Source organism: Halichoeres trimaculatus, unplaced genomic scaffold (genome assembly GCF_033239565.1).
Source record: "Halichoeres trimaculatus isolate MK-OKI-2021-1 unplaced genomic scaffold, fHalTri1.1 fHalTri1_scaffold_16, whole genome shotgun sequence".
Taxonomy (NCBI): domain Eukaryota; kingdom Metazoa; phylum Chordata; class Actinopteri; order Labriformes; family Labridae; genus Halichoeres; species Halichoeres trimaculatus.
This window is the reverse complement of record NW_027437194.1, coordinates 22,866,193-22,879,630: the sequence shown is the minus strand read 5'-3', so window position 1 is coordinate 22,879,630 and position 13,438 is coordinate 22,866,193. Positions and strand designations below refer to the sequence as shown.

The 13,438-nt window shown below is 41.5% G+C and overlaps 1 protein-coding gene across 2 annotated transcripts; it reads right to left on the bottom strand.

The window, feature by feature from the left end:
- Positions 1 to 755: 755 nt before the first annotated feature.
- Positions 756 to 13,406, bottom strand: cnnm3 (cyclin and CBS domain divalent metal cation transport mediator 3). 2 transcript variants are annotated; one of them, XM_074689957.1, is made up of 11 exons: positions 12,661 to 13,406; positions 12,255 to 12,589; positions 11,978 to 12,154; positions 10,017 to 10,174; positions 9,054 to 9,197; positions 8,795 to 8,953; positions 7,297 to 7,466; positions 6,970 to 7,066; positions 6,440 to 6,570; positions 5,720 to 5,846; positions 756 to 5,501 (listed from the first exon to the last, which is right to left on the bottom strand). In XM_074689957.1, exons 1-11 carry the CDS (start codon positions 13,366 to 13,368, stop codon positions 5,452 to 5,454), a joined length of 2,256 nt encoding a protein of 751 aa, XP_074546058.1. In that variant the 5' UTR covers positions 13,369 to 13,406; the 3' UTR covers positions 756 to 5,451. The 2 variants fall into 2 exon arrangements, with proteins under 2 accessions (XP_074546058.1, XP_074546059.1); XM_074689958.1 differs by having other exon boundaries at positions 756 to 3,688.
- Positions 13,407 to 13,438: the final 32 nt, after the last annotated feature.

Sequence of the window (13,438 nt, the reverse complement as noted above, 5' to 3'; positions counted from 1 at the left end):
TCTTAAATGCTGCGGTGACTCCTGAATTTCCCCTCGGGGATAAATGAAGTATTTTCTATTCTATTCTATTCTATTCTATTCTTCCGACTTTTGCTGCTAATGCTCCGCACGCGGAAAAACGTCGACACGTGCTTGCTTGAGCGCATGCGCAAACTAGTGTGGCATAAATAAACATTTTGTATTCACCCAAAATACTGAGTTAAAGATAGATTGGCTAAGGCATAAATCAAAGGCATTTTCTCTATCATTTTAGTATACTTTATTTTTGTAAACTCAAAATAAAGTTGTTGTTTTTTTACTTTTATTTTTAGTTATCTATCTGCAAAGCCTCATTTAAGTGGGCCTCGTTCATCTGAGTAAACGAAAATATTTATTCAGATCTTATTTTTGTAATTTTGTTAGTTTCTGTGAACTATAATAACCTTGGTCCAGACGTGGAGAGAATAGTAAGTTAAAAAATTCAGCCTTCAACAAAAGCTGAGCTAGAGGTGAAGACAGTTTGATGAGTATGTGTGCTAATTTGACCTTCAAATGCCAGTATCCATGTGCTTCAGTGATGCAGTTCACTGACCATGGGGACAAAAGGCCAAGCAGATCCGACGTTTTCAAAAAGGGTGGGATTTATTTCCCATAAACCTTTAATTGAAAGTGTTAAATGCAATGAGTCTCACTCATAGACTGTAAAAAAGAAACTGCACCAGAAACTGGCATGCATTCCTAAAGTTGTTAATAAATGACACACAGACAGAAAGGAGTTGATTCAACTGTTTTTTAATAATCCTTATTTATAGCAACAGTGTTTTTTGTACCTGAAAACTGAGACTGATTACCTTAAAAACTAAAATGATCATATATTAATACACAGATCTCCAAAAGTCTTCTCTCAATCAAAGAGTTCACAAAGTTATGATTACCTTTTTACATTCAGCCTTCAGATACCTTAGAAATGAACTTATAAAACAAAACAAAGCAAACAATAGAAATATTTACTCATTTATGGTCAAAGATGTCTGCAGGAATACGGTGATATGCTTGAGAGTGAAAACACTGAATGATGAGACATGGACTCCAGATTAACCCCAAAGCTTTTGGGATTTTTACATCTTTGTTTAAACACAGGGCTCACATGTCTTGTTATTCTGTTGTTTCAATATGGCCACAAAGAAATCCTTGTAAAAAGCAGCTTCATCTTAGGATATCCGGGACTGTTTCAGCTCTTGTTTTGTGCAGGAAGCTTATTCATGGACTTTGTTAAATTATTTAGAGCTTTTTCAGCCACATCATCAACTTTATAGGAAGGTCTTATTGGTCTAACTTGTTTCCAGGTGTTTGTTTTTCTAAATGTCTTAAAAGTCATTTTGATTTGACGCCAAAAAGAGAAACGCTTCATGGCCATATTGAAACAAGACGACCACAAACTTTCAAATCACACATTTGAGAGTATTGAAAAAGACTTTTAAAAATTTCAATGCACAGCGTCTCTTCTTCCTTATTCTACATGAACGTTTGGTAACAGGGAACAGGGGTGGGTTATTCAGAGGACAGAGTTCACATGTTGACTTACATGCAACGGTATTGACCTACAGATGCTTTATATGCACGGTGAGAAACAGACAGTTGAGTATTGTGGTTCAAGTGGAAGCTGGATGCTGCACACACACTCGTACACACACTTGCTCACACAGACGTACGACGGGAACAGGAATGTTTTCAGAAATCAGAGATGAAACAAATAGAGAGGCTGACAGGGTGCTCTAAAGTCTCTGCCCTGGGCTCTGTGTTAATGAAAATCTGACTCTCAGGGTTTAGTCACACACAGTGAGATCAGCAGAGACACACAGCGCCCTCTGCTGGAAAATAGAGTCAGTAATAAGGTGATTTATTTCAACAAGATTAATTGAAGAGCAACTCAAAAAGTGGTTCATTTTTTTCTCTTTAAGAGAATTTAAGAAAATAAAGAAAACTGGTGCATAGCCACAAGAATTTACTATTTTTGATTTATTAACTGAGGCTGTATGAGTCAGAAATTTTAAAACATGGAGTCACATTTTCCTGAATTAAAGAGAGATGGACTTAGGGTCTCCCAACTTGGAGGTTGGGTCCAGAGGGTTGGCCAATGGGAGGGAAGAGGGTTTGTGGAGCAGGGAGCCTTAAAGAGACAGCAGCTAAAACAAAGTATTTCAGACAGAGGCTAAAATAAAGGTTTTCTAAAACACCAGTGACAGAAAAATTGGGATTTGATGGAGCTGTAAAGCATTTAAAAATACTAGAGGGTTAGACACCAGAAAGAAAAAACAATACATCCTTTTTTGGATTTAGTGGCAACGGTATCAAACTTGAAGTATTTTTTGTTCTCATGAAGTTGCAGTACACTTCCTTCAAATAAAAAATCAGGATCCTAGTGTAACAGTATCATCTACAACTTCATTAATCCTGTTTTTTTTTTTTTTTGTCAAACTTATGGTCCTCAACACAAAGGATTTCAAACAGCATTTTTGCAACAGAATTACAAAAGCTGTTTAATCTATTCTCAAAATGCTTTAACTACTACATTTTACTTCAGTTTTCAGTTTTCTTTTTCAGTTTTCAAAAAACAAAAAACACATTTTTAACACCTTGTTCTGAGAAAACTGCAGCTTGAAACTGATTCTGTCATTCTTTATCACGTCTGTATGAAAAGTTTTTCAAAAAGTTTGAAACTAAAACTTTAAAGTAAGAAATTTTTAAGCATTTAAGCCTAAAAACTTCAATAAATAAAGAGGATAATGAATAAAATATCCGATAAAGCAGCTCCTTAACTTGGCTCTGATTTTTTGGGGATTTCTCTACATATAAGGGAATCATTTATTTTATATGATTTATACAGAATTTTTTTGAGTTTATGTCAAAAGAAAAAGGTTTTCACATCTGCCTCATGTGTATTTAGCTCACATACAGATATGATAATATTTGCTGGCACATTTTTAGGTCAGAGTTTGCTTTTCTTTTGATTTTGAAGTATTTGCTAGTGTTTGGTTTTCAAAGCGTCATAAAGAATCTCTTTTTATCAAAATAGGAGCAGTTTGAGAAATCTATTTCAAGGTGGCTTTAAAACACATTTTTTTGGCTTCTGACAGCTCGACTGTTGGTCAGACAGGAACGACCTCTGAGGGTCTCAGAAAACTTTTACAATCGCTTTCATACTTCTGAGAGAGCACAGGGTGCAGTGCAAACCAGCTTTTGGCCTATTTGTGTGTTTTAGTGTCTCAAATGGATGAATACTGCACTACACACAGAAAAACACACACCCACAAACATACACACACACATAGCTTTGGCACCCAGTGAGGCAAAATGAGGAATGGCAATGCAGAGTTCAATACAAAAGGCGACACCTGGAAGAAAGGGGGCGCCAAATCAAATAAAATGTCTTTTTTTATATATAATATAATATATACACACATAGTCCAAAGTGTATAAAACAATGTACAATAATAATTAGAATGAAAAGCTCGTAAAGGAATGAGGATGGAGATGAGAAGTGTGAGCAGGGATCAAACATCAGACACATCGAATCACTCTCACTCCAGTTCTGTCCAAAAACTACGATCCAGCCATAGAAGGTTCAAGAATAAAAACAAAAACACATTACAGCTCCACTACCCATGAGCCTCTTCTTCTGTGGAGCTCTCCGGGGCTTTACTGCCACCTGTGGGACCCGGCCAATGAGAGGAGAGGTGAGGTGAGTGAGGGATGCTGACATCACATGGAGGTAACAACACACGCTTACCACACACCCTTAAACACACACACGCAGGTGTAACAGACTGCTTACATGACGTCTGGCACATGAGAGAGGAGGAGACAGAGTGAGGGAAGCAGAGGAAGTCTGTTTGTTTACATTTTATGAAATCAGTTTCTTGAAAAGTTTGACGAACTTCTGTTTGTAGTTTACCTATGACTGTACATGACACTATGACAGGATCACTCTGATATTAAAGAAAACCTAAAAACTGTAAAATTCTCAGGCAAGCTGTGCCGTAAAAAAGGTTATTTTCATCCTTTTATCTGTATTTATGAACAATATTTACATCAAGAAGTGTGGATTTAATAAATGTGAGTTTCATGCCTGTGTGTTTAGATTTGACTGAGCTATGAGGGAGAATTGGGAAGACGAAACATTAAGATTAGGGGAATAAAGATTTTATTTTGGGGGGTAAAGTCAGGAAAATGCCCCAGTGCTAACAGGATGACATTAGCATGGTTTAAGGATAAAACTGATATGTTGAGAGAAAAGAGTCACAGTTTAACAAGGTGAAAGATGTTATTAATATTACATGTGAGAAATATTATTAATGAGGCTATGGTGAGTGTGCAGTTTATTTTAAAGGGACTGATCAGAGGAGCAGCCAGTAGCTGAGGAAGGGAAACGTCCTGTGAAGTTTTATATTAACATAAATTTCATAAACACAAACTCTACCACAAAGATCTCCCAACTAATTCCTGACACATTGAAGGAATGGGGTCCCTGCTCATTGCTTCGCCCCAACAAGCCTCCATAGGACTGGCAAATCAGAGGGAAGGGGGTTTGTGAAGCGGGGAGCCTTAAAGAGACAGCAGTTAAAACAAAGTGTTTCAGTTAGAGGCTGAAATGAGGGTTTTCTAAAACACCAGTGAGACAAAAATAGGGATTTTATTGAGCTGTAAATTATTTAATGATACTACGGGGACACCAGAGGGACATAATAAAGACTACAAAAGCACAATACCCCCTCTTTAAAATCGAATCTAAGCATTTTTAGAGAAGAGGGCTTATTTCCTGTTGAGTTGTGTTGTTTTCATTCTTGACATTTATTGATGCTGAATCATTAAAAAATGACTCTTAACCAAACTGAACCAAACCTGATTTTTGTCATTAATGACGTCCCCATGAATTGTAAGCTGCACTAAATGAAAAAAAGTGTCCCCACAACTCCATTGAAGCTGCATAAACAACGCTCTGTAAGCCCCTCCTTTCTTCAGCTTTTCTGATGTCAGCCGACAGTTTTAAAGCCGCTCTAAAGTTTCCTGCAGACAATCAGATGTTACTGTGTTTTATGACACATAATGTTTGGGACGGATCAGATCTGTCAGAGAGATGATTTCAGAGAGGAGCAGGGACGAGGAAGGAGACAGGATGAGGAAGCAGAGGTTTTGAAAGCCTCATAAACACACACACACGTAGACTCACACACACAGAAACATGTCTAAACAGTTGGAATACACCCAGAGGAAGTTTCTGATTGATAACATGGAGGGTAAAAACAGTCCTGTTACAGGCTTAAGAAGAAAGGGAAGTGTGTGTGTGTTCGCCTCTGTCCTTGGTGTGTGTCGGTGTCTTTGTCTGAGTCTGCGCTGCCATGCCACAGACAGACAGACAGACAGACAGACAGACAGACAGGCTGCATCTCATTTACCTCATGCACAAAAAGACTAACAGTAGTTCTCAATGGTATCAAAGAATGAAAAGTTTACAGGAAACTCTGGGCGGGCCAGAGAAGACGAGGAGGCACGCGAGGAAGGAAAAGAAAGAGAGAGAAAGAGTTATTTTAGATGAGCTGAAGGCAAACAGGAAAGTACATTCAGAAAAAAACACCACAAGAGTTTTTAGTTCTCAGAGAAATCATCAGATATTAAAGTTAGTTTCACATCCGTCAGGAAGACGACCCCAGAGGTCAGACGGCGTTCTGAGTGAAGCTACCTTGTGTAGTGTTTCTGTCGTTGAGCAGCTTAGTCTGACTGTTGGGCAGGATCTTAATCTCAGGAGGATCTGGACTCTGACCGACCCGGGACGCCATCAGAGCGTTCAAATACTGGAGACGAGTCACCTGAGGAACACAGGAGAGGAAGTCAGGTGAAGACAGGGAAAGGCCCATGAAGGGTTTTATGTGTTTTAGCTGTTTTCACATCAACTCCTGAGGAACAGCAGGCGCGATGTAAACAGACCAGTCCGTCACCCAAAGTTTACCCAAACAGTTCGTATTCAAAGAGGGATGAAATGAAGGAAGTGTTCACCAAAACAACCGAACTAGTAGTGATGCTCAAATCATGCGACCAGTCTGTCACTGTTTACGTACAGACTGTGTACTGTGAGTGTGGCAGCATCAAACAGGTCTGTGTTTATCTGGTTAGTCTTTAATCTTTACATTAAAAGGACTACAATACCCACTCTCTGAGGATTAAAGTAGCAGAACATATTCTCAGTCACATTTCAGACTGCTGTCCTTTGACTTTCATTTAGCTCTGATGAGACCTTCTCATGAGCAGACTCTATCGTCTCTTCTCAGTCCAGCACAGCCTCTTCTTTTTTGATGTAGCTTAAAAAATGTTCAGGGGGTTGTACAATAAATTCTGTGTAACTTAGTATCAGGAGATACTCCATCACACTCACTCTTAAACACTCATAAACACAAACACACACCCGTATGAGCTGCAGGTCGGTGAGCGCTCGGACGGTGTAGTCAGGACAATAGCTGGACGGGCTCGTAGCTTCTGCCGACTCAAAGGGATCCCTGGGAGAGTGACGCTGGGTCGACACTGGAGACTGATGCACTGGAAACACACACACACACAAGGTCAGGGCAGTGTATGCACAACTGCAGACTCAGTCGTGTTTCCTCTGGTCTAATCAGCGATGTGCCGACTCGTATCAGTGTTAACATCAGACACTTTCAGAAGACCTTTGCTAAACCCTTTTTTTAATAGCACAATAAAAACTAAAACCCCAAAGAAAGAGAGAAAACAAACTTTTAACCAACTTTTATTACTCATTCACTGACTTATGGAACTACAATTAGAATATTTAAAGAGTCTACACTGGCTGCAAACTGAGCTCCTAATCTCGGAGTGTTTCAGGATGATCACTTTCCTCTGATTTCAAACCTGACTGATCTCTTAAAAAACAAAGTTTTCTTCTTTCACAAAGCGTCTTCAGGCAGTTCTCATTCTCACCTGAAGATGGCAGCGTCAGCGCAGACACACCGTAGTATGTAAACGCTCCATTCTCAAACTTCAGCCCCTCCTTCCCGATCTCCACCTCCACGCGACCCTAAGGACAAAAACAAGAGGAAGGAGACGGAAATATTGATGAAATATATAAAAACAAAGATATAAATTCTGGAAATAACTTATCAATTTCATTATTTTGTGTTCAGGTTAAAAAGTAGCCTCTGTATTGATACAGTATCTGCTTGATTTGGTTAAATCATTTGTTTTTGTATAAAAAAACAACAGAGGACAAAAATATAATAACACTAATATCACAATATGTTCCCTGACCTGCAGCAGCAGGATGAAATAATCCACAGGGTGGTTTCTGGTGTACAGGTAGTGACCCGCGCTCAGACGGTTGTTGGGGTCAAAGTGCACCTCCTGGTTGACACTGGGATGACGGAGCAGATGGAACAGGACCTTCTCAGAGACTCGTGCGGGACTGAAGTGCTCCACTTCTGCAGGGGGTCAAATGTCAGAGACAGGATGAAGTTCAGTGACTGGACGGGGTCACAGTGATGACACAGAAGGAGAAAAACACCTCAGAGCAGGAAGATTTCAGCTCTGATGAGTCAAACATTTGGGACTTTCTGAAGCTTAGGTTTTTTGATCATTTTGAGATGCTGAAATGAAGTCTTTTTATCTGAAAAGGTCTCTCTTAAGATGTTGTTCATGCTGTTTTGTTGTCTGATGTTACTGACACCAACATACGTCTTAATGTACACACTCCTTTACACGTCAGCTGCTGCCAAAGAACAACAAACAAAGATGTCAATCACACATTTCTGAGAAGGATTAAATTATTAGAAACATGTAAATTATCAGAGGTTTAACAGTTTTGTGTTAACTATAATCAACATTTCTGTTAAGCTCAGAGAAATGAAAACAACAAATAATCTTTTTTTATTTTTCAACTCTTTGCAAATTTCATCATTCATATACTGTACTTTCTATGGACATTTGGAGGCGGGGCCCGCAAACTGAAGGTTGCTGATTGGTGGAGCAGCCAACTTTTTTATTTCCTCCTCCCTCCGTCCACTATAAGATGACAGCCAGCTGTGGTTGACTTAATTTATTAACTCTTAAACAATGGTCTTTTCTGAGCCTGATAGTGTGAAAGTGCCTCTGTTAGCACCTAGTGTTACAGTTTAAAGAGTGACCCTTTAAACTGGAGACCTTCAGCTGAACGTGTCAGTGAGATCCAGTTTACATCAGCTACTAAAACACAGAAGAAGTCCTCAGGTCTGCATCCTAGTTTGGTTTTTAATCAAAATGTCCACATCTCCTCATTGGAACAGTATTTAATGATGATCTTAGCCTGGCTGCTTCATGTGCAGATGATACACTTCACTAAGATGTATCGGAGATATCAAGCTAACCTCCTGACCTTTGTCGCGTCTCTCTCCCTCCCCCTCTCTCTACCTGAATCACCATGTTTATTCCCACTAAGATGAAAAAGAGTCCAGAAATGAAGTTGAAAAATAAAGAACATAAGGTGCCTGAGCACACTGTAAGGATTCCACTTTATAACCACCTGCTCACTATACACTATCCTTTAAATGTGTCACAGTAAAGGCAATGATTACATGCAAGGTGTTAAACTGTGACTAATCTGAGGTTCATGTTCAACCACAAACTCTCAGTCATGCAGGTAAAGATTCATAGATCTTACACACACACACACACACACACACACACACACACACACACACACACACACACACACACACACACACACACACACACACACACACACACACACACACACACACACACACACACAGACCTCTGGAGAGAAAGCGGTGTGTAGCCAGCAGGAGTTGTGGGGACGTTTGGATCTTCGGCTCTCCCTCTGGAGGCTTAAAGAGAGAAAACTCTTCATGGACGCTGCGAGGCTCCAGAGGGATCTCCAGCGGGGTGAGGGGACGCTTCACCTTTCTGTCCACTGCAGGAGGAGACAGAAAGGTGAAAGAAGAAAGAGAATGGTTCAAATGAAAAGACTTTAAAACAATCCCATAAATAAAAGCATATTCATAGACACTTACAGTAGCCGTCGGATTCATCCAGTATCTCTGATTTGATGATCTCCTCGATGACGTCCTCTAAGGTGACCAATCCCAGCACTTCATAGAACGGATCTCCCTCCCCCTCGTTGTTCACCTTCTGAACTATTGCCATGTGAGAGTTCCCTGACAGAGTAACAAAAAAGTCAGAGGTCAAATCATAGACAGGAACTTTGTGTGTGATTTTTAGCACAGAGAGTTAGGGCCTGTGTCCACTGATGGCAATATTTGTGTTGGCAGCGCCTATAACCATCTTTAGTTTCAGCTGATGTCCGACAGCACTCTCAGATAAAAATTGTCAACTTTTAGAAGCAGCCTACACTCATCAGTGTCACTTATCAATCACAAACCAATCAAAATCAAGGAGGCGGGGCTTCTGGTTTTATCTTTGTCAACAGCTGTGGTGGAGCTTCATACAGTTGAGAATCAAACTCTTCTTAATCTTTTTAAGGGGTTCAATTTCCAGGTCTACAGCAGACAATGCTACAACACAATTTCTACTCACTACTGTTACATTTTTATACAAAAGAAATATCTCAACTGCTTTGCACTGTATAGCTGGTAGGAAATATACAAAGCATGAAAACAGACTCAACAGGTGTTACTGGGGGAAGAAGCAGTGCTGGAATAACTTTTATAACTTGGAAATACTAAGTGTGGTGAGAAAGGCAGTGAATAAAATGCTGTCAGTGGACACAGACCCCTGATCCTCGAAGTAGCACTCTGGTAGCTGTCCAGTTTTAATACTGGTTTAATTTGACTGGGTTTGGAGAATGTTTCCAAGCTTGGACATAAAGGAGCTTTAAAACTCTTAATGAACTGTAATCTAACTTGATTTCATCAATCGGTGCATCCTCAAAGTTACTCACTAGAGCCAGCTCAATTCTCTCCATGGTGATCAGTGTGTGTGGCTGTTTCATGTTCTTTCTGTGAGTGAGAACTCACCTTTCTTGAACTCCTCTAGCATGGCGTCCAGTTTGGTATCGTTGAAGACAAAGTGCAGCGGGTGGTTGTAGAACTTGGTGATGGTCGTCATGGGGGTGCAGTCTTCTGGATCCACCAACGCCAAGTCCTTCACATAGAGGATCTCCACGATGTTTGACCTGAAGAATCAAACACAGGTTTTTCATTTCACATTTAGTAATTTATTATTGCATAGTTTAATATCAGATGTGTTATTATTGATTCATTTCCATTCTTATTTTGATCGGCTGGTAATTCACCTGTTACACCAGGTGACAAAGTCTGGCAGGTATGTTAGGATAGATGGAGACCAGGGAATGTAAGATAAAATTACCATACAACTCAAGATCATTTTCTGAAATATTATAATATTTCACGGTAGACATTTACAATCTGTTTGATCCTGCTACAATCTACTTGCTATGCCCTCCATGACTGGTTTGATCCTGAGATTCTTGTTTTTTGTTTTTAGTTATACAGGACAGAATTAGGGACACTGAAATTTTGGGATGGGTGAACTCATTAAGGAGATAGTCCAGTTTTTAAAAACTACCAACTCTTAAGTCAGAACTTTGAAGTCAAAATTCAGCATTCATGTTTTGTGAATATAGGAATAATCTTTTGATAACAAAATACTGAACAGTTAATGTGACTGTAACTGCAGTGGTTTAGGGCATCTGAAAGCCTTTTTTGCCATTACAAAAAACTTAACTGATAACGTAAGAACATTTTCAAAAAATACGAGAAAGTATAAGTGCCAGTTTTCAGAAGAAACTGTTGAGATCCAGAACTGGACGAAATCACAGAGACAGAGTATACACAAGAAACAAGATGAAGTGCAAACTTGGAGCGGTAGAACTAGAATGTATTTTTGTGTGTGGATCAAATCCATTCTCATATCATTTTTATCTTTCTTGCAACGACTTTGTCAATCAGATAAACTGCTATCTACTTAAGTCTCCAGGGTGCAAAGAAATTACTATCTGTGAATACTTAGCAGTTGTTATTGAAAAGTGTTTTAGCTTGAAATGTCCATCCCAAGTCAGGATCCTTAGATTAATTTCTGAAAAAAAGTAAGGATAGAAGACGTTGTATCTATTCCATTTTTAATAGCAAAACAAAAATTCTATTGCCCCTAACCTAAAAGCTGACATGTTTAAACACTAAAACGTGGGGCGCAGATAGCATAGCGGTCTAGGTCGCGCCCCGTGAGGTTTGCCCTCAAGCAGGTGGCCAAGGTTTGGGTCCAGCCTGTGGCCTGTTACCCGCTTGTCATTCCCCACTCTCCAAAAAACAACTTTAAAAATGAAGATTCTGAAACATTGTTAATGGATGCACACAAACACTGACACATGAAAACAATGAAGCCCTATGAGCAGCCGTGCGCCAGTGAATCATTTAAGCGTCCGTTTTTTTGTGTCAACAACCCAAAAACATAAGAAAAAACTCCAAGAAGGTAAAACAATAACAGGTTAATACTTCAGGACCAGTTTAAAGTTAAAAGGGGGGGTAAAGGGTGAGTAAAAGTTAGAAAAAGTTTAAAGATTAATCTCTTATGTGTTTTTCTACAGTTAGGGTGAAGAAACCAAGACACCAAACAGGTACAATATTTACTTCTGAGGGAAAAAACTGGTTCAAATTTCTACATCAGAAATATCAGATTTTAGAGTTTGATTTGAAAAAAGAAATAATATAATATATCAGGGTTTCAGACTTTTTGCAGTCTCTATGTTGAAGTTAACTCCCTCATATTCTGACATTTCTGATCTGAAATTTAATGTCAAGTGTCAAACAAGGTCAAATAAACATCAACAATGCTATAAACCTATTTGTATCAGATTTACTCCTGATATTTGTGATAAACTGTTGTTTGAGACTGGTTTCATAAACTGGTTAAAGTTGTAGGTGTTTGAGAGAGGACACAGCTGTGTTTGAGCCCCCACCTCTCCTCCTCGTAAATGGGCACCCGTGTGTATCCGCTCTGCATGATCTCAGACATGGTGGAGAAGTCCAGGACAGCTGAGCTGGGCAGCATGAAGCAGTCCTTCAGAGGGGTCAGGATGTCCTCCACCGTCTTACTGCGCAGCATCCCACGGCTGAACTCCTCCTTCACAAACTCACTGCAGAGAAAACACACATGGATCAGATACACACGCCCAGGCATCACTCAGGCATCTGTGTGTGTGTGCATGTGTGTGTGTATTTTATGGATTTATTCACCTGTAGGGGTCATTGACGCTGGTGCGAATCATCTCCATCGCCCTCTCCCTGATCCCACAGGTGGTGATGTCCCTCCTCAGCCCCAGGTCCAGGATCAGCCCCAGAGGACAAGACAGGGGGCAGGTGAGCACCATGCAAACCTGGGCCAGCCAGGTCAGCCCTGGGGCCAGCTGGAAACCGTACCCTGAACACAGGATGTGGGGGGCCAGCTCAGCCAGGAAGAAGATGAGGAAGCCGCTGGTGAACACGGCAGAGAGGATGGAGCCCAGGGCCCGGTACAGGAGGACCCCCAGGACTGAGTGTCCCAGGACGCAGAGAAACAGCAGAGAACATGCCTGGAAGAGATAATGTGTTTGAAAAACGGTGGTTTTAAGATCTAGGTCTCAGAAATGGGTTTTAAACTCACCATGAAGTTCCCCCTCCTTCTAATGGGCTCCAGGCGCTTGGCGGCCCGCTTCTCCTCCTCGGACCCGCAGCTGTGCAGGACGTACAGCTCCACGGGGTCCAGCCACAGCAGGCTCAGGTTCACAGTCCTCAGCACCCCGCAGATCACCAGCAGGAGCACGATCAGCACGGCCAGACCCCACGGCGGGATGTGATCTGCGGGGAGACCAGTGTCGGTGTTTATCCGCAGCCTGTCCGGGCCCACAGAAGCCCATATCCCTCCGCTCCGCACACACAGGTGGTGGTAGGTCTGCTCGCTGCCAGCTGCCCCCGCAGGGATGCTTGTCTTCTGGACCTGGACCGTTATCAGCCCACTGTACTCCTCATCCGGGGTGAACTCCCCCCTCACCTGGAAAGCGGACTCACGACGGTTGGACTCCTTCGTGCAGGGGTCAGGCGCATCCCCAATCGCCCCGGCCGCTCCACCAGCTGCCCCAGCGAACGCCACCCACGGCCAGCTCTCATTCAGATCAGTCCCGAAGAGACGGAGCTTGAACGTGGCCCCTATTGGCGCAGAGATGATCCGATCCTTCATGCACACCCGATCCGCCGGGTCTTCAACTCTGAGCCCCAGAACCAGCGGGGCTTCGAGGCTGCAGGCGCCTAACCTGATCCCGCAGAACAACAAAAACATCAACAGGAACCGGAGACCTGCCAAGCTGGCCACCATATTGGAATTGGTCGGCCAGGCTCTGCGCGGGTCATGTGACTCAAGCCCCGCAGCGGCCCCGCCCACTGAG

Bases quoted from the DNA above. Each gene is read 5' to 3' on its own strand.
- cnnm3 (XM_074689957.1), bottom strand. From the start codon at position 13,368: ATGGTGGCCAGCTTGGCAGGTCTCCGGTTCCTGTTGATGTTTTTGTTG. The intron at 9,198-10,016 runs GTGAGTTCTCAC...TTACTCTGTCAG, and splicing joins GCTAGAGGAGTTCAAGAAAG to GGAACTCTCACATGGCAATA. The intron at 5,847-6,439 runs GTGTGTGTTTGT...TGTGTTCCTCAG, and splicing joins CCGACCTGCAGCTCATACGG to GTGACTCGTCTCCAGTATTT.